The sequence below is a fragment of the Sarcophilus harrisii genome, chromosome 2 (genome assembly GCF_902635505.1).
Source record: "Sarcophilus harrisii chromosome 2, mSarHar1.11, whole genome shotgun sequence".
NCBI lineage: Eukaryota > Metazoa > Chordata > Mammalia > Dasyuromorphia > Dasyuridae > Sarcophilus > Sarcophilus harrisii.
This window is the reverse complement of record NC_045427.1, coordinates 306,620,701-306,639,818: the sequence shown is the minus strand read 5'-3', so window position 1 is coordinate 306,639,818 and position 19,118 is coordinate 306,620,701. Positions and strand designations below refer to the sequence as shown.

General features: G+C 35.6%; 1 protein-coding gene across 1 annotated transcript in view; it reads left to right on the top strand.

The window, feature by feature from the left end:
* BBOF1 (basal body orientation factor 1) overlaps positions 1-19,118 on the top strand; it is an 81,238-nt gene that overhangs the window by 60,582 nt on the left and 1,538 nt on the right. Inside the window, exons 9-10 of the mRNA XM_031952536.1 lie at positions 4,853-4,960; positions 18,990-19,064. Coding sequence (XP_031808396.1) covers positions 4,853-4,960; positions 18,990-19,064 — 183 coding nt within the window. The remainder of the gene's footprint in view (positions 1-4,852; positions 4,961-18,989; positions 19,065-19,118) is intronic.

Below are 19,118 nucleotides of genomic sequence, written 5' to 3'. Positions count from 1 at the left end.
GGGGTTCAGGGAACCAAATGGAGAGGTCTGGCTCCCCTGCACCCCCTTGGGATTCAGCGCAAGGGTAGGGAGTTTGGGGACTCCCTTCTGGTGGTGCATGGGTTCTCTGTAAAGGAATTTACAGACCTAAAAACCTAGATTGATAAAAGAGGTTTATTATAGGGATTGGGAAGTAAGGTTAGAAATCCTGACAGAGAGGCATAAAGTCTCATTAGGGAAATAGGTGAGGGTAAAGCGAGAGAGTGGCACTGGAAAAGAATATTATTCCAGTGGGCAGAGGCCTCCTTGGCATAGTATTGCATGTTTAGAACCTCTGCAAAGAGAGGATTTTAGATTGTCTCTTTTATAGCTACAAACTGAAGGGAACTTGGGTGGAGTCCCAAGTAGGTTCATCTGGGTTTCAGCTTGAGCTGGAATTCAGTGAGTTTCTTCAGTTCTATAGGATTGGAATTCCTTTGCTAGATAATACAATGAAACTGTCTTGTTTGCTTTCCCTTTGTTGGGGTCCCTCACTGAGGCAGAGTGGAAGGAGAATTTCTCCTTCAGGGAGTTTTAGAGTTTCAGGGTCCCTTCTTCAACATGACTTCCCAGGATCACACAGTTAATGGGTATCTGAGGCCAGATTTGAACTCAGAAAGATGAGATTGTTCCTGACTTTAGACCCAGTGCCCAATCCACTGTGCCATTTAGCGGCTCAGAGTTTTATTTATACAAACCTATATTTTCTTTGAAGTCTAACGATACTGGTGAACTTTGAAATTGTGTCCCCTTTAATCTGTAAAATAATCACTCTGAAATCACTCTAATCTGTAAAAGAAGGGGGGAGATTGAGTCTGAGAGAGGGGCCTATTTTCCAGACAAACCTTTTCTTAAGATAAGCAGCATCATTCTCTTGGAAATCCCAGCCAAATCATCCTCCTCCCCCGCCCCCCTCCCCCCACATTGATCTTTTGGGTAGCCAGTTTGTTCAGGAAACTATAAATTCTGAAAATCACCTTCAAAGTGATTTTCATTCAGTAGATCTCATAAAATAGGTTTCATTAACTCATTCTTTGCAAATCTCCTCATTAAGAGATTTATCCTCTAAAAGAAAGCTTCTTAGTGAAAGATAAAACTTCCTTTTTGCCACAGACTTTTGGGTTCACAAATTCTTTAGTATTTGGGCCCTAAGCAGAAGGTCCCCTCTTCCCACACAGCATCACTAAGACTTTTTATTCTAAGGAGAAACTGTTGCCTTCAAACTTACAGCACACAAATTTTATCTATGTCTCTACAAGAGTGAGAGATGGGACTAAATGGCCCCCAAGGTACCTTCTGATTTCATAAAGGTACTTTATGACCCTATCAGCAATTGAGAATTTAGAATGAAATTCCAAAAAATGTACAGTTGGGTTGAACTTGGAAGGCAGCTAAGGATTATACAAGACAAATACGAAAAGCAAGTACATTCTAGGAGTAATGGGGTTGACAATGATCACTTAGGTATAAGTTTGAAACTTATTAAACTATGGGAGGGCTGAGAATAAGATTTTGTATACAGATATGCATCTAAGCCTTGCCCCTTTGATTTAGGCATATTTGTACCCCTGAAATAAAGGATACAAGTCATAAAAGAAATCCACTCTGTGGAAAGTAAATCCATACCTTCTTAAATCTTTTGCCTACACTGAATGAATAAAGAAGAATCAATAAAGTAAGTTTTTTTTTTTTTAAAAAGGGAATTATGCTTGGCAGATGAGAGTTTTTCCCTCCCATCTTCCTTAACCTGTTTCTTTGCATTTCTCTAGTGACCACTCTTCCTTCCAAATGAATGTGTTGTTTTCTACCGGTCCAGTCTTTCCTACCAGCTGTATGCACTGTCTGCTATTATTCTAGTCTATGTTTTCTGTGGTAAGGTCATTGAGAAGGAAGTCAGCACACTGAAATATTGCTAGCTCCCCCACCCCAGTCATTGTGAATAAACATTTCATTATGTGCCAAACACTATGCTAAAGAGCTAAGGCTACAAAGGGAGATAAGACAGTTCCTGCCAAGGAACTTGTAACTAATGGAGGAGAGGACATAGAAATAAAGAAGGAAAATGCAGGATAAGTAGGAGATAATTAACAGAGGAAATGCACTAGAATTAAGAGGGATGTGGAAAGGATTCCTATGATATTTTAGTTGGAACTTAAAGGAAGCCAAGAAAGGTAGTAGACAGAGTTGAAGAGGAAAGCATTCCAGTCTTTGGGGACAACCAGAGAAAATGCTCAGAGATGGAGTATCTTGTTTTATGGAATAGCTAGTAAGCTGGTCTTACTGGATCCAAGAGTATGTTGGAAAGTAAGAGATAAGAAGACTGGAAAGGTAGGAGGGGGCCATATTATGAAAGATTTTAAGTGCCAAGCATAGCATTTTGCATTTGATTCTGAAGGCAATAGGGAGCCACTGGAGTTTATTGAGTAGAAGGAATGACCACTTAGCTACTGGAAAATGTCTTTTAGTCTTATAATATCTGTTAATTGTTTATATATCTTGAATACCAAACTCTTACCAGAGAAATCTGATAATTTGAAAATTTTCTTCCACTTGGTTGTATCCATTCCTATCCTAAGTCATTTTATGTAGAAGTTTTCCAGTTATATTTTTATTATAATAATCATTTTATCAATTGCTTCTCTGTTTAGATAAGAATGTTTCCTACCAATAGCTGTTAGTGTGTGGGAAAAAGGTGAAGAACTTACAGATCAAGCACATAATGATCAGGGACTGTTATCTAAAGCCTTAAAGGCCTCAGTTTAGGAAGCTTGTGATTTTAGATAAGGCCTGGACTATATTCTATTGTCCAAAAAAAAAAAGGATACTGGTGAGAAAGTTATATATCGCCTTGTCTTTTACATTCCACTGACCAAATAGGGGAAAATAGAGCTTATATGACCAATCACACCACATAGAGGGTGGGATTTTGGGGGGTTCTTTGTCTGAAATGTATAAAAACTGTGAACATTTTCAAGTAAGTGGCTCTCTGTCCTGCTATAAGCTTTGGCTCGCAGACCAGGATGGGGGTCCGCTTCTAGAGATTCTAATAATTCTGCTTTCTATGAGTGATCTTGATGTGGGTTGTGGTCCCTTTAAGAAACTAGTCCTTTCAGATTGATTTATTCCTTTCTGATTCCCAACCCCTCCTCCCTGATGCATTATCAATTCAGTAAGCCAGGACCTTTGATTCACAAATCCTGGTCAAAAGCATCTCTTTGAATTCCAATAGGAGATCCCGGCCTGTCCCAGCCCCCAACCCCAGTTGGCTGGGGCTCTCCCAGCCCCCATTCTAATGATCTGCTCAGGTTTCCCAACCCCCACCAAGCAAACTCTAGCCCCCACTGAAACCCAATGGGGAGCCAACTTGGGATTCCACCCCATGGGCCCCTTTAGCTAAATCTTCCATTATAAAAGAGCCACGCTGGAGCCCTCTCTTTGCAAAGGTTACGCCTGGCATGCCAAGGAGCCTCTGTCCACTGGAACCTTGTTTCCAGTGCTCTTCTTATCTCTTTACCCTCACCTATTTCCTTAACTAGATTTGAACCTTACTTCCAAACCCTGTAATAAACCTCTTTTATTAATCTAGGTTTTTGAGTCTATAAATTCCTTTACAGGGGACTCTCACCGCTACTAGACTTCATTTAACTCCATATACTTGCGCTAAATCCAAAGGGGTTGCAGGAGAACTTCATTTGACTCCTTGTACCCAGAACCTGCCACTAGACCTCAATTAAACCCTAATTTCATTTAGATACCCCATATCTAGAGCTCATCAATCTCCATAGTAGTCAGTTTGGGTAAGTCTCTTTTTGTCCCAAACAAGAGGTATATGATCTGCTTGTTTTCAGTCTAGTGCTTTATGGCCCTTTTGAAGTTTTCTTAGCAAACATATTTCAGTGGTTCGCCATCCTTTCTTCAGGTTTTACAAATGAGGAAATTGAGGCAAACAGAGGTTAAGAACCTGCCCAAGTCATATAGTTAATGCCAGAGGCCAGTTGTTTCTGATTCCAGACCTCCCACTATGCCACCTTGCTTATTTTTTATAGTACGATCTTTGATATTAAGGTCAAATATTTGTATTGTGGAATATAGTATAGGGTGTTGGTCTAAGTAAGCTTAATTCTGCTCCAATGCTTTCCAGTTTTCTCAGCAGTTTTTGTTTGTTTATTTGTTTATTTATTTATTTATATTTTACCAAGTAGGGAGTTCTTTAATGACTAATTTTGGTTTTTTGACATCCTGAGTTCCATTGTTTCAGATTCTCCCTTTTACAGCCTATTCTGTTACTCTACCTCTTTAATTTTTTAATTCAGGATTAGATGGTTTTGATGACTATGGCTTTATAATTTGAGGTCTAAAAGTATTCCATTCCCACTTTGTTGCCCACCTCTTTTCATTAATTCCCTTGATATTCTAGATCTTTACTTTTTGCAAATCAATTTTGTTATTTTATAATTTATAATAATCCTTTAAAAATTTTACTGGTATAACATTAAAAGTATAAACTGGAAGTATTATCACTTTTAATATATTGGCACAGTCCAGCCACCAGCATTCATTCCATTAGCTAATTAAGTTGATCTTTATGTCTTTAATAGTAAGAGGTTCTTAAGTAGGTTAGATAGGTTTTTTTTAAGGTCATTTCCAACTCAATGGCTTTCTTTAGAACAGAACATAGTTTGATTTAATAACAGATGAAACACATTTAATATAATGGTTATAAAACTCTTATTTTCTATTGCCCCAGTATTTTTGGAGATTTTACATTTTTCTTTAAAAGTTTCCATTAGCTGATTTTACTTTACACTTAATTATTTTCTTTGTAATTATTCAGGACAAACATTAAAAAAGGAATGGATGTGGATATTGGAGACTTGACATGGGAACAGAAGGAAAAAGTTTTGAGATTACTCTTTGCAAAAATGAATGGCAGTCTTCTAGGGTAAGTTCCTGATTCTGCAAATAATGGTAGTAGATCAAGATCAAATTATTTCAACTCTTGTTAACCAAGCAAGATTAGGGAGCATGAGCTGGTATACTGTCACTCAGGGATGAAGTTGGGGTTAAAAGTATCTGGGTTGTGTTCAGGATCTTTGAAAGAAATGTAACAATTTTTAAACAAAAAATTAGGGAGTTAAATTGAGTAAATGCATAGGAATATTAAGAAAAGCAAAGGTAAAAATCTTGGAGAGGGAAATAAAGAAAACTCTATTGAAATATTCCAAATATCTTAAAGATGTAACTCTGATAAGAAAGGTTATTGGGAACTAAGGATTTTTGCCTGGATAGTGATAAAGGTAAAATGACCATAATTTGTGTGTATATGTATTTTTAATTAGACAAGAAAAATTAACTTTTATTTTTGATACTTTTATATAATAGTACTTTAAATTTTACAAATATAGTTTTTTTTCCTGTGTTATTATTTAAACCGTACCATTCTGAGGCTTAAAAATCAAATGATTTCTTCAGTTTTTCAATGGATCCATGTATGTATTTATGCAGAGGTAACTTTACTAATGTGATTTACAAGCCATACATGTCTCTTTATCCTACATGATGCTTGCCACTGTCTTCTTTTAAATCTCCTGGAGAAAAAATACACCATCTTCTAAGGGCTTTTTATTCATATTAACAGTTCTGTGCTACCAAAGTAGCAGTTGGGCTATCCATTTCTTGTTATTCTTTAGTCTTGAGTCTCACTATGAGACTCCCTCATTTTCTAGTCATCTTTGAAGATGTCTTTTAGACCCAAGCCAGAATAAAATGTAGTTGGGAAATGTTTAATAAAATAAATAAAAAATGTAATACAACATAAATAATGTTGATTTGTAGTTGTCTATGTTAATATGTGATCTGGACCATTGGTATTTGAGTTTGACAACACTGTTTTAGACTGTTTCTTAAGGACAAATTGTTATTAATGCTGCAGCTAAAAAGGCTAATATGATAATGTTTTACATGACTGCATATGTATAATCTACAGCATATTGTTTACTGTCTCAGAGAGGAGAAAAATGAAAAAGAAGGAGGGATAGAATTTAGAACTCAAAAATTTAAAAAAAATGTTTTAAAATTGTTTTTATATGTAATTAGGGAAAAAGAAAATTAAGCAAAAATATCTATCCCAAAATAGTGGAGTAAAGACAGGGAGTCACCTGAACACTTCCCCTAAACCCCTCCAAATACCTTTAAAGTAATGACTAAACAAATTCTTAAGCATCAGAACCCATAAAAAGGAACGAAACAAATTTCCAGCCTAAGACAACTAAGATGGCAGGAAAAGTTTGTTGCACCTGGGTGAAAGCGGAACATAGTCCAGCACAGGCTGCATCAGCACAGCCTCTGCCCTAGCAAACTAGAAGCAGGTCTTGGGAGCCACTGAATCAGTGGAGGTGGCAGCTGTTTCTGGAGCTCTCAGCTCATAGATGTTTGCAGTGTTCTTGGTGGTTTTCTAGAGCTCTCCGAGCAGCCTTCCTTTCAGTAGATTAATCACCACAAGAGTAGCCAGATGTTAAAGTCCAAAAGTCTTTATTGTCTCCTTTGCCTTCTCGTGGCTTTCAGAGGGGACTTGATTTCAGTGGAGAAAACGCAGGAGGACAGGCCTGCCACCACAGAGTGTGAGATGGGATGAATGAATATGTCTCTGAGTCTCTGGGTCCCCCAGGAGAGCCACCAGGAGCCTGACTGAAGATGGAATGAATCTCTCTCCTTGGCTCTGAGAGCTTGAGCTCCTGCCTCCAGTCTTCTGTCTTCTCTGTCCTGACTCTGGCTGAGGCTCCCAGTTTATATGCTCTACATTGAGTATAAACCAATCATTATATCATTAGGAAACCATTATTTGTTATAAGATTAAATCAATCATACTGAACTTAGAGAATTATTAAGCACCATGCTAAACTAGACAACCATTGTCTCATCAATTCTACTGACTTAACACCTTGTAAGAACCCTTGTTTCAGAGTTCTGGTCCATAATAGATGTTGAACAACTGGCCAGATGATAGGGGTCTTTTTGCTAACATGGAGGCAGGATGCAGTTGCTTTATCCATATTCAGATCTGGGTCTCAGTGGGTGCCAGTCCCAGAGGAGAAGCACAAGCACACCAGAGCTCGCACCCACATGGAGCAAGGACTTTCCTCACAGTTCCAGGACAGAAAAAGGTGCTTGTGGTTACTCACAGACCAGAGCACAGGCCATGAGAGTAGTTAAACATACCTCTTAGATCATATCACCTTGGAAGAACTGAAAACTTAAAGATCCCTAGAAGTATCTTTGGAAACAGCTGCACAAAACTGCTGAAGCTTGGGACAATCCTGGGAAGCAAAGCCCTACTTTAATAGAGGTACAGTAATTGGCTTTAAAAATAAGCAAACAGAAAAGATTCTGAGTATAGATTCTGACAAGAAAGATCAAAACACATACTCAGAAGATAACAAAGTCAAAGCTCCTATATCCAAATCCTGCAAGAAAAATATGAATTGGTCTCAGGCCATGGAAGAGGATTTTGAAAATCAGGTAGTGGAGGTAGAGGATTGGGAAGAGAAATGTGTGATACAAAAAAATCATGAAAAACAAGTCATCAGTTTGATAAAGGAAACACAAAAACATGCTGAAGAAAATAATGCCTTAAAAAACAGACTAGGCCAAATGGTCAAGAAGGTACAAAAAACAATGAAAAGAATGCCTTTAAAAAAAAGCAGAATTTACCAAATAACACTAAAAATTCATTGAACAACAACAACAACAACAACAAAAACCTCCTTAAAAAGTAGAATTGGCCAAATTGGGGGGAAAAATCCACTGAAGAAAACAACTCCTCTAAAAGTAGAATTGGCTGTATGGAAAAGAAGGTACAAAACCTCACTGAAGAAAATAATTCCTTGAAAATTAGAAATTAGCAAATAGAAGCTAATGATTTTATGAGAAATCAAGAAACAATAAAATAAAACCAGAAGAATGAAAAAATAGAAGACAATGTGAAATATCTCACTGGAAAAACAACTGACCTAAAAAATAGATGCAGGAGAGATAACTTAAAAATTATTGGACACCTGAAAGCCATGATTAACAAAAGGAACCTGGATATCATCTTTTAAGAAATTATCAAGAAAACCTGTCTTGATATTCTAGAGCCAAAGAGTAAAATAGAAATTGAAGGAATCTACCCATTACATCCTGAACGAGATCCCCAAATGAAAACTCCCAGGAATATTATAGTCAAATTACAGAGCTCCCAGATCAAGGGGAAAGTACTACTAGTCAGAAGAAACAATTCAAGTATCTTGGAACCACAGTCAGTTGTAGCAGTTGTAGCAGCTTCTACATTAAAGGACTGGAGAGCTTGTAATATAATATTTCAGAGGGCAAACGAATTAGAATTAAAATCAAAGATCATCTACTTAGCAAAATCGAGTGTAATTTTTCAGGGGAAAAGGATATTCAGGGAAATAAAGGACTTTCAAATATTCTTGATGAAAAGACCAGAATTGAATAAAAAATTTCACTTTCAAATAAAAAACTCCAGAAACATAAGAAACAGCTAATGGCTCAGTGGATAGAGCACCAGCCCTGAAGTCAAGAGGACCTGAGTTCAAATGTGACCTCAGACACTTAACACTTCTTAGCTATGTGACCCTGGGCAAGTCACTTAATCCCAATTGCCTCAGCAAAAAAAAAAAAAAAAAAAAAAAGTGAGCAGCAAGCATAAAAAGTTAAACAGGAAAGGGAATCATAAGGGACTTAATAAGGTTAAAATGTTAACATTCTTACATAAGGAAGATGATGCTTTCAACTCGTAAGAACTTTCTCACTATTAGGATAGTTAGAATAGGTATATAGAGTATATATAAAAGATGTTAGTTAAATGTGTAGAGATGAATAGCTAAAGAAAGCTAAAGAATAGCAAAAGAAAGAAAGAAAGAAAGAAAGAAAGAAAGAAAGAAAGAAAGAAAGAAAGAAAGAAAGAAAGAAAGAAAGAAAGAAAGAAAGAAAGAAAGAAAGAAAAGAAAAAAAGAAAAAGAATCTATAAATACAAACAAAAAATTTATAGCAGCTCTTTTCTGGGGGTAAAGAATTGGAAATTGATGTATACCCATCAATTAGGGAATGGTTGAACAAATTGTAGTATATGATTATAAGGGAATGTTACAGTGCTGTAAGAAATTATGAATAGGAAATCTGTAAAGACTTAAGTGAGCTGATGGAAAGTGAAATGTATTGTGTACAAAGTAACAGCAATATTGTAAGATGATTAGCTGTGAATGACATAACTATTATTAGCAACACAATATTCTAAGACAACTCCAAAGGACTTAATATGAAAAATCCATACATAAAGAACAGATTGAAGCATATTGTGTTTACTTTATTTTTCTTAAGGGCTTTTTTTGTTTATGTCTTCTTTTACAACCTAATTATTATGGAAATATTTTGCTTGACTACATTCTGCATGTATAACCGTATAATGAATTCCTTACAATCTTAAGGAGGGAGAAGAGAGAGAATCTTTAAGTTTAAAATCAAAAGTTTAAAATTGGTTTTTTACATATAACTGGGAGAAAAATATTAAATTAAAAAAACCTATCCCATTCATAAAGTTTCTTTTTAAAAAGAAACTTTTATTGGGGCAGCTAGGCACAGTGAATAGAGCACCAGCCCTGAAGTCAGGAGGACCTGAATTCAAATGTGATCCCAGACACTTAACACTTCCTAGCTGTGTGACCCTGGGCAAGTCACTTAACCCCAGTTGCCTCAGAGAAAAAAAAAGTTAAATTTATTAATTTAATAATATTTCCCAATTACATTTAAGACAATTTTTTTTTGACATTTGTCTTTAAAACTTTTGAGGTCCAGATTCTCTCCCTTATCTTCACTCCTAGGTCCCATTAAGAAACTACATTTGAAGTTATGCACATTTCCATAAGTGTCATGTTGTGAAAAAAAACGTGTAAAGAAATCAGCAACGTAGATTTTCCACCCTAATTTAAAAAAAGAGCCCTCAAGAAATATAAAGTTGTATAAAGAGAGTATGTTTCACTCTGTAGTCAGACATAATCAATTTCTTCTCTGGGTATTAATAGGATTTTTCATCATTTGTCCTTTAGAGTAGTTTTGGAACATTGTATTGCTGACAACAGTGGTCATTTAAAAGCTGGTCATCCCATTGCTATTGCTTTGTATAAAATATATTTCACTTTGCTTGGATTCATGGAGGACTTCTCAGGGTTTTTCTGAGAGCATCCTGCTCAACCTTTCCTGTAGAACAATAATATTCCATGACAATTACATACCACAATTTATTCAACCGTCCTCCAATTCATGGGCATCCCCTCAATTTCCATTTTTTTTTTTTTTTTTTTTTGCCAGAGAAGAGAGCTGCTATAAATATTTTTGTACATATAGGTCCATTTCCTTTAAAAAAATCTCTTTTGGTATTCTTGCCTAGTAGTGATATTATTAGGTCAAAGGATATATATATATATATATATATATATATATATATATATATATATATATATATATATGAATTGATAGCTTTTTGGGCATAGATCTTATCTTTTGATCATTTATCAATTGGAACATGGGTCTTATTTATTTTTTTTTTATAAATTTTGACTCAGTTCCCTCTTTGAGAAATAAGACTTTATCAGAGAAATTTGCTTCAAAATTCTTTCTACATTACTTTTGTTAACTATATTTTTTCCCATTTATTCTATTCTCTTTTTCATCCTATTTGTCCTCAAAAGCGTTTTGCTACTGACCATTCCCTTTCCCGATATGCCCTCTATTTTATCACCCTCCCTCCTCCTCTTATTCCATTCCCTTTCCACTTTCCGGCAGAATAAGATAGACTACTTTACCCACATTGAGTGTGTATGTTATTTCCTCTGAGCCAATTTTGATGAGAGTGAGATTGGTTTCATTCACTCTTTCTCCCTCTTTCTCCCTCCACTGTAAAGACTTTTTCTTGCCTCTTTTTATGGCAGATAATTTACACCATTCCACTTCTTTCTTTTCCTTTTTCTCAGTATCCTTTCTTACCCCTTAATATCATCATTTTAAAAAAAGATATTATCCTTTCATATTCAATTCACAGCTATGCCCTCTGTCTATATATACTCCTTCAAAATGCCATAATAATGAGAAAGTTCTAATAAGTTAACAAGTATCATCCTCTCATGTAGGAATGTAAACAGAGAAATGTTATTAGTCAGTTTCCTGATTAACGCCTTATGCTTCTTCAGAGTCCTGTGTTGGAATACACAGGAGCTATCTGACAGTGGCTGCTGGAGAGCCAACTCAGAATGGATCTTCTCTTCTGAGAGGATGATAGAAGGAGACTGAGAGGCAGTTGCTGGTCTCTGACCTCTCTGCTCTTCCCTCTGCCTCCAATTTATCTCATCCCAGTCCACAACACCTGTATCAGTAAAGGCTGCCTTGCAGCTCTTTCAGATGTTAGGATCACAGCTGTGGAGGCTCTCAGAGAATTGACCTGTCCCTTAACAATCCTGTATTTGAAAACCAATTTTTCTACTCAGCTCTGATTTTCTCATGATGTTTAAAAATTCTCTATTTCATTGAATTTCCATCCTTTCCCCTGAAAGATTATACTCAGTTTTGCTGGATGGGTGATTCTTGGTTGTATTCCTGGCTCCATTGCTCTCTGGAATATCAAATTCCAAACCCTTCGGTCCTTTAATGTAGAAGCTGCTAAATCTTGTGTTACCCTGACTATGGCTCCAAGATACTTAAATTGTTAATTTTTGGATGCTTGCAATATTTTCTCTCTTGACTGAGGGTTTTGGAATTTGGCTATAATATTCCTGGTAGGTTTCATTTTGAGATCCCTTTCAAGAGGTGATCAGTAGATTCTTTCAATTTTGATTTTACACTCTGGGTCCAGAATTTACTCTCTGGTTCTAGTACAGTTTTTCATGATAATTTCTTGAAAGATGAAGTCCAGACTACCTTTTGATCATGACTTTCAGGTAGACCAATAATTGTGTCTTCTAGATCTATTTTCCAGGTTAGTTGTTTTTCCAATAAGATATTTCACTTTTTTCTATTTTTTCTTTTTTTGGTTTGGCTTTATTGAATTTTGATTTATCATAAAGTTATTAGCTTCACATACTTAATTGTAATTTTAAAGAAATTATTTTCAGTGAGCTGTTGCATCTCTTTTCCCAATTGGCCAATTTTGATTTTTAAGGCATTTTTTCCTCATTAGCTTTTTGTATTTTCTTTCTCACTTCTTTCCCTAATTTTTCTCTCTTACTTGATTTTCTTTTTTTTTAATTTTTAAAGCTTTTTATTTTCAAAACATATGCACGAATAATTTGACAACATTGACCCTTGCAGTCTTATGTTTAAGATTTTCTCCTTCTTCCCTCTACCCCCTTCCTTAGATGAATAATCCAATATATGTTAAACATATTAAAATATATGTTAAATCCAATATGTATAAACAAATTTATACAATTCTCTTGATGTATAAGAAAAAGTAAATGAGTGAGAAAACAAAATGCAAGCAAACAATAGAAAGAGTGAAAATGCTATGTGGTGATCCACACTCAGTTCCCCCAGTCCTCTCTCTAGGTATAGATGGTTCTCTTCACAATATTGTTGGAACTGGTATCAATCATCTCATTGTTGGAAAGAGTCACATCCATCAGAATTGATCATCATATAATACTGATGTTGCTCTGTACAATGATCTCCTGGTTCTACTCACTTCATTCAGTATCAATTCATGTAAGTCTCTCCAGGCCTCTCTAAAATCATCCTGCTGATCATTTCCTACAGAATAATAATATTCCATAACATAATTTACCATATTTTATTCATATACCATATCATAATTTATTCAGTCATTCTCCAATTGATGCACATCCATCCAGTTTCCAGTTTCTAGCCACTACAAAAAGGGCTCCCACAAACATTTTTGCACATATGGGTTCCTTTCCCTTCTTTAATATCTCTTTGGGATATAAACTCAGTAGTAACACTGCTGGATCAAAGGGTATGCACAGTTTGATAACTTTTTAAGCATAGTTCCAAACTGCTTTCCAGAATGCTTAACTATACATTTTTTTCTTGATAACTGTTTTAGATATAATAAAACAAAACAAAACAGTGAAACAAAAAGCAAAATAAACTCAAGAAACAAAGATTGAGAAAAACTAATTTTTCTCTTTGTAAATAAAGTAAGAGTGGGATAGTAGCAAAAAAATAACAAAGTGTATGTTCACCAGTTCTGTTCTCAGCATCTTGAATGGCTTCAGTTGTTCTGTATTTCTGTTATGTATGGCTTCGACATAGTTTGCTCTCAGCATCTGCTCCAATATATATATTGTGGTGTTTTCAGCTTGCCCTCCTATCTGTGCCATTCCTGCACCACTACTTTGGCCCTGGTGTGATCCCCTGCTTTCCTGGGAAGGGGGTTCTAAGCATACTCTGATCCACCTCCCCTGCTTGACCCAGCTTCAGATTTTTTTCATATTATTTCCCTTTATACCCTCCTTGTTTTAGGCAAACAGACCTACTAGGTACTTTTTGAACTTGGCTTTCTCTTATCTCTGTGTGTTCCCTTGTTGGGAATCATTCTAACTGGATTTTTTTTCTGAACTTAAAATCATTTTTAATCCATCTGTCCCTCTCATTTCTGCTTTGGTTTCACTTTTTCTCCCTTCCTAAATTCAAATGAATAGTCAACCATTTCAACTATTACCCTTGAATTCCTTGCCTCCTTTCCTATCTTGACTCATTCTTGATAAACCCCAACCATGTATTATTCCTATCTACTACTGTTGGAATCCTAGTGTTAACTCAACTTGAAACAAGGTACTAAGTGGAACTGAGAATGCTTGTGTTCACACTTGTACTCACTGGAGTTCACACATTTGGGAGATTTCAGGGTTTAGTATGAGATAATCCGAATTCACACCTCCCTTGAAGCTCTCAGGGCCAGAGAGCACTCTGGGAGAAACCCATAATCCCTCTCTCTCAGAAGAGATCCTATATAAGAAACAGACAGAGGCTCTCTCAGGGAGTTGAGCTGAAAACACTGAGAGAAGAGTTCAGCTAAATTAGATTGGAGAAGGGAGCGTCAGTTCAGCTGAGGAGAAGCACTCTCTCAGAGGCACAACCAGATTCAGCACTCTGGGAGACTGAGAGCCAGAAGCCCTCTCTTGGAGGCAAGAGAGATTCATTCCATCTGGAAGCTGAAGAAAGCAGAGGCAAAGGACAAAGCAAGAGCTTTTAGAACCAAGGAGAGAAAGCAGAGGTAGAAGCAAGGGACAATCTGCAAGAGCTCTTGGAACCAAGCAGAGAGATAGGCCTCTGAGCTAACCGGGCACAAGGAAAGAGACTTGGAAGGAGAAAATAAATGTTTGCATTTTATCAGCTGGCTGCATTTTGGAGTAATTATTGATTGTAACTGAAACTAAGGCTGCCTCTAGAAAACCTCCCTGAGAAACCTGCTCCCAGAGAGAACCTTCATATTATATTATTTTAAAGAAAAAGAACACCACAATCTACTTACACTCCTACTTTTGCTAAACAGCAGTAGAAGAAAGCACAGAACTTCTTTCTAGTCTTTAATTTCTACAATCTACAGCCTCTTCTTCTACCTAAAAATCCAATCTCCTCATCCTTAAAAAAACAAAACAAAACCTCAAACACAACTCTCAGTAGATCCTTCCATATTTTCAACCTCTTGTCTTATGATTCTCCTCCCAATCACACAGGCAACCTCTCAGAAAAAATGTATTTGTTTTTGTTGCCTCAGTTTGCTGTCTTTTTACTTCTCATCTGGCTCAATCTTAATGCACAACTGAAACTACTTTGCAAAATTATCAGTATTTTTTTTAATTAAAATTTCTTTTTTTTCCAATTAACAAAAAATTATTTTCTTCTCCACACTTTTCTGTTATAACCAACAACAAAATCCAGAAACTAAAAACATTGAAACACATATGGATAGTCAAGCAAAATAAATTTCCACATTACCCATAGCAAAAAATGTATGTGTCTCATTCTGTCCATTACTTCTTTGTCAGGATGTGGACAATATTCTTCATCATTATTCTCTTAGAATTGTGATTGTTTATTGGGTTGATCAGAGTTCTTGAGCCTTTCAAAATTGTTAATTTTTAGTGTTGATATATAAATTATTCTTTTCTGAGTCATTGAAGTCTTCCCAGGTTTCTCTGAAAACATCCTTTTAATAATTTCTTCCAGCATAATAATAGTATTCTATTACATTCATGTATGCTATTTTTGTTCAGCCACTTCTAAACTACTAGGCATCTTCTTCCTCCACTCTTAGTTTCAAATTGTCTACTTGCCAACTCTGATGATATTTTTCCAGTCTTTATTTTCTGTGCTGTATTTGATACTTGAACATCCTCTTTTCTCTTCCTGACAGTGTATCTTCTCTGGTTTTTATGACAGTGTTTTCCCTTTGTTCTAGCCTATTCTAACGAGTGTGCAGTCTTGGATTTCTCTCAGCAAACTTAATTTTCTTGCAGTTATACAGATGACCCTCCAGAGCTTCAGACTTATCTCACCAACAGTCTCTTAGATATTTCAGTCTTCTACAGACAAAAACATGTTTAAAAGGAACTCATCATCTTTTCCCCAATCCAAGTCTCTTCTGATTTTCTCTATTTCCTTCCAATTATCAGGATTTGAAATCTTTTTTGACTCTAATCCAATTAGTTGTTACATCTTGTTGATTCTTCTTCCACAATATCTCTTATCTGACCCTTTCTTTCCACTCATATGTTCATTTATCTTCTTATCTCTCACCCTAGTTTTTACAGTAGTCTCCTTTATTGGTCTGCTTTCCCTTCAGTCTTTGATTTCATGCTCCAAATAGCTATTGAAGGGATATTGGAATATTTTTTTCAAATTAAAGCTTTTTATTTTCAATATATACAAATAGATAATTTTCAATATTCACCCTTATAAAACCTTGTGTTCTAATTTTTTCCCTTCCTTCCTCCTGACCCTTTCATTGGATCACTTTTGCAAGTGATCCAATATAAGTTAAACACATTCAATTCTTCTATAAATATTTCCACAAAGGTCATGCGGCACAAAAAAATCTGATCAAAAAGGGAATAAATGAGAAAAAAAACATAATGCAAGCAACAACAAAAGAAGTGAAAATACTATGTTTTGACCCACATTCAATTCCCACAGTCCTCTCTCTGGGTGGAGATGGCTCTCTTCATCACTAGGTCATTGGAACTGGCCTGAATCATCTCATTGTTGAAGAGAGCCACATCCATCAGAATTCATCACTGTATAATCTTGCTGTTGCCATCTATAATGATCTTCTGGTTCTGTACATTTCACTTAGCATTAGTTTTATGCAAGTCTTTCCAGGCCTTTCTGAAATCATCCTGCTGTTTGTTTCTCACAGAATAATAATATCCCATAGCATTCATATACTATAACTTTTTCAGCCGTTCTCCAATTGATGGGCATCCACTCAATTTCCAGTTTCTAACCACTACAAAAAGAGCTGCCACAAACATTTTTGCACATACAGGTCCCTTTCCCTCCTTTAAGATCTCTGGGATATAAGCCCAGTAGGAACACTGCTGGATCAAAGAGTATGCATAGTTTGATAGCCCTTTGACATAGTTCCAAATTGCTCTCCAGAATGGCTGGATTCATTCACAATTCCACCAACAATGTATCAGTGTCCCAGATTTCCCACATCCCCTCCAACATTTGTCATTATCTTTTCCTGTCATCTTAGCCAATCTGAGAGATGTGTAGTGATACCTCAGAGTTGTCTTAATTTGCATTTCTCTGATCAATAGTGATTTAGAGAACCTTTTCATATGACTAGGAATGATTTTAATTTCATCATCTGAAAATTGCTTGTTTATATCCTTTGGCCATTTATCAGTTGGAGAATGACTTGAATTCTTATAAATCTGAGTCAGTTCTCTATATAGTTTAGAAATGAAGCCTTTATCAGAACCCCTGTATGTAAAAAAAATTTTTCTCCAGTTTATTGCTCCCCATCTGCATTGGTTTTGTTTGTACAAAAACTTTTTAACATTTAGTAATATACCTGAGTTCTCCTTTGGCCACAAATTCTTTCCTTTTCCACAGATCTGAGGTAAACTATTCTTTGTTCTTCTAATTTGCTTATAATATCACTCTTTCTGTTTAAATCATAAACCCATTTTGATCTTATTTTGGTATAGGGAGTTAGGTGTGAGTCAGTGCCTAGTTTCTGCCATACTAATTTCCAATTTTGCTAGCAGTTTTTGTCAAATAGGGAATTCTTATCCTAAAAGCTAGGGTCTTTGGGTTTGTCAAAACATTAGATTATTATAGTCATTATTTTGTCCTGTGAACCTAGTTTATTCCATTGATCAACTGCTCTATTTCTTAGCCAGTACCAAATGGTTTTGATGACCACTCCTTTATAATATAGTCTTAGGTCTGGTACAGCTAAGACACCTTTATTTGCATTTTTTTATTAATTCCCTTGAAATTTTGACCTTTTGTTTTTCCAGATGAATTTTGTTATGATTTTTTTTCTAGCTCTGTGAAGTAATTTCTTGGGAGTTTAATTGGTATGGCACTAAGTAGATTCATTTAAGTAGTATCAACATTTTTATCATATTAGCCCAGCCTACCCATGAGCACTTGATATCTTTCCAGTTGATTATATCTGTGTTTTGTATGGAAAAGCATTTTGAAATTGTGTCCATATAGTTCCTGACTTTGCCTTGGCAAGTAGACTCCCAAATATTTTATATTATCTAGTTATTTTAAATGGAATCTCTTTGCATCTCTTCCTGCTGGGCATTGTTGGTAATATATAAAAATGCTGATGATTTATGATTTTTTATCCTGCATTTTTGCTAAATTTGTGAATTGTTTCTAGTAGTTTTTTAGTTAATTCTCACCATCATATCATCTGCAAAGAGTGCTAATTTGTTTTTCTTATTACCTACCCTAATTCCTTTCATCTTTTTTCTTTTCTTATTGCCAAAGCTAGCATTTCTAATACAATATTGAATAGCAATGGTGATAGTGGGCTGCCTTGTCTCACCCCTGATCTTATTTTGAATGGTTCTAGTTTATCTCTATTACATTAGATGCTTGCTGATGGCTTTAAATAGTTGCTCTTGATCATTTTAAGGAAAACTCCATTTATTCCTAAACTCTGTTTTTTTAATAGGAATGAGTTGTTGGATTTTGTCAAATGCCTTTTCTGCATCTATTGAGATAATGATTTTTGTTAGTTTGGTTATTGATATAGTCAATTATGCTAATAGTTTTCCTAATAATGAACCAGCTCTGCATTCCTGATATAAATCCTACTTGGATTTATACACTTATTTGGTGTATTATCCTGGGGGATAACTTGCTAGAATCTCTTTGCTAATCAATATTCATTAGGAAAATTGATCTATAATTTTCTTTCTCTCTTTTGACCCTACCTGATTTAGGTATCAGCATCATGTCTATGTCATAAAAAAAAATTGAAGGGATATTATTAAAGCAAGTTAAACCATGTCACTTCTTTGCACAATAAAATCCAGTATCTTCTTCTAAAATCCTGAAAATACAAATTCCTCTGTTGGGCATTTAAAGCTTTTTATAATCTGGTTGCAGTCTGGCTGACCAATCTTATTTATGCCCTGCTCTACTTCATACACTCTACATTCTAGCCAAATTAGGCTTCTTATTGCTCCTCAGACATAACATTCCATCTTTACTTTCTATACCTTTGCCCAGGTGCAGTAAACTCACAAAGGCAGGTCTGGTAATAAATAAACCCAGCTACTTGTCATTCACAATTCTCAAGGCAACTAAATAGTCTAGCTATCTGAAGTTTGTGCTTCATCTAATATAAGAGAGAATATATCTGAAATATATATAGAGAGTACATGGAAAAAGACAATAAATATCATCTTTGTTTTTTCCCCTTGTAGGAAAAAGAAAACACTATCTGTCCCTTCAGTTCCACGCTATGTTACTCTCAACACTAGAAAAAAAGACACCTTGGGGTAAGATCTTAGATGCTAGTAAACTGGGTTTAAAATGGGTGCTGGACTGGATGA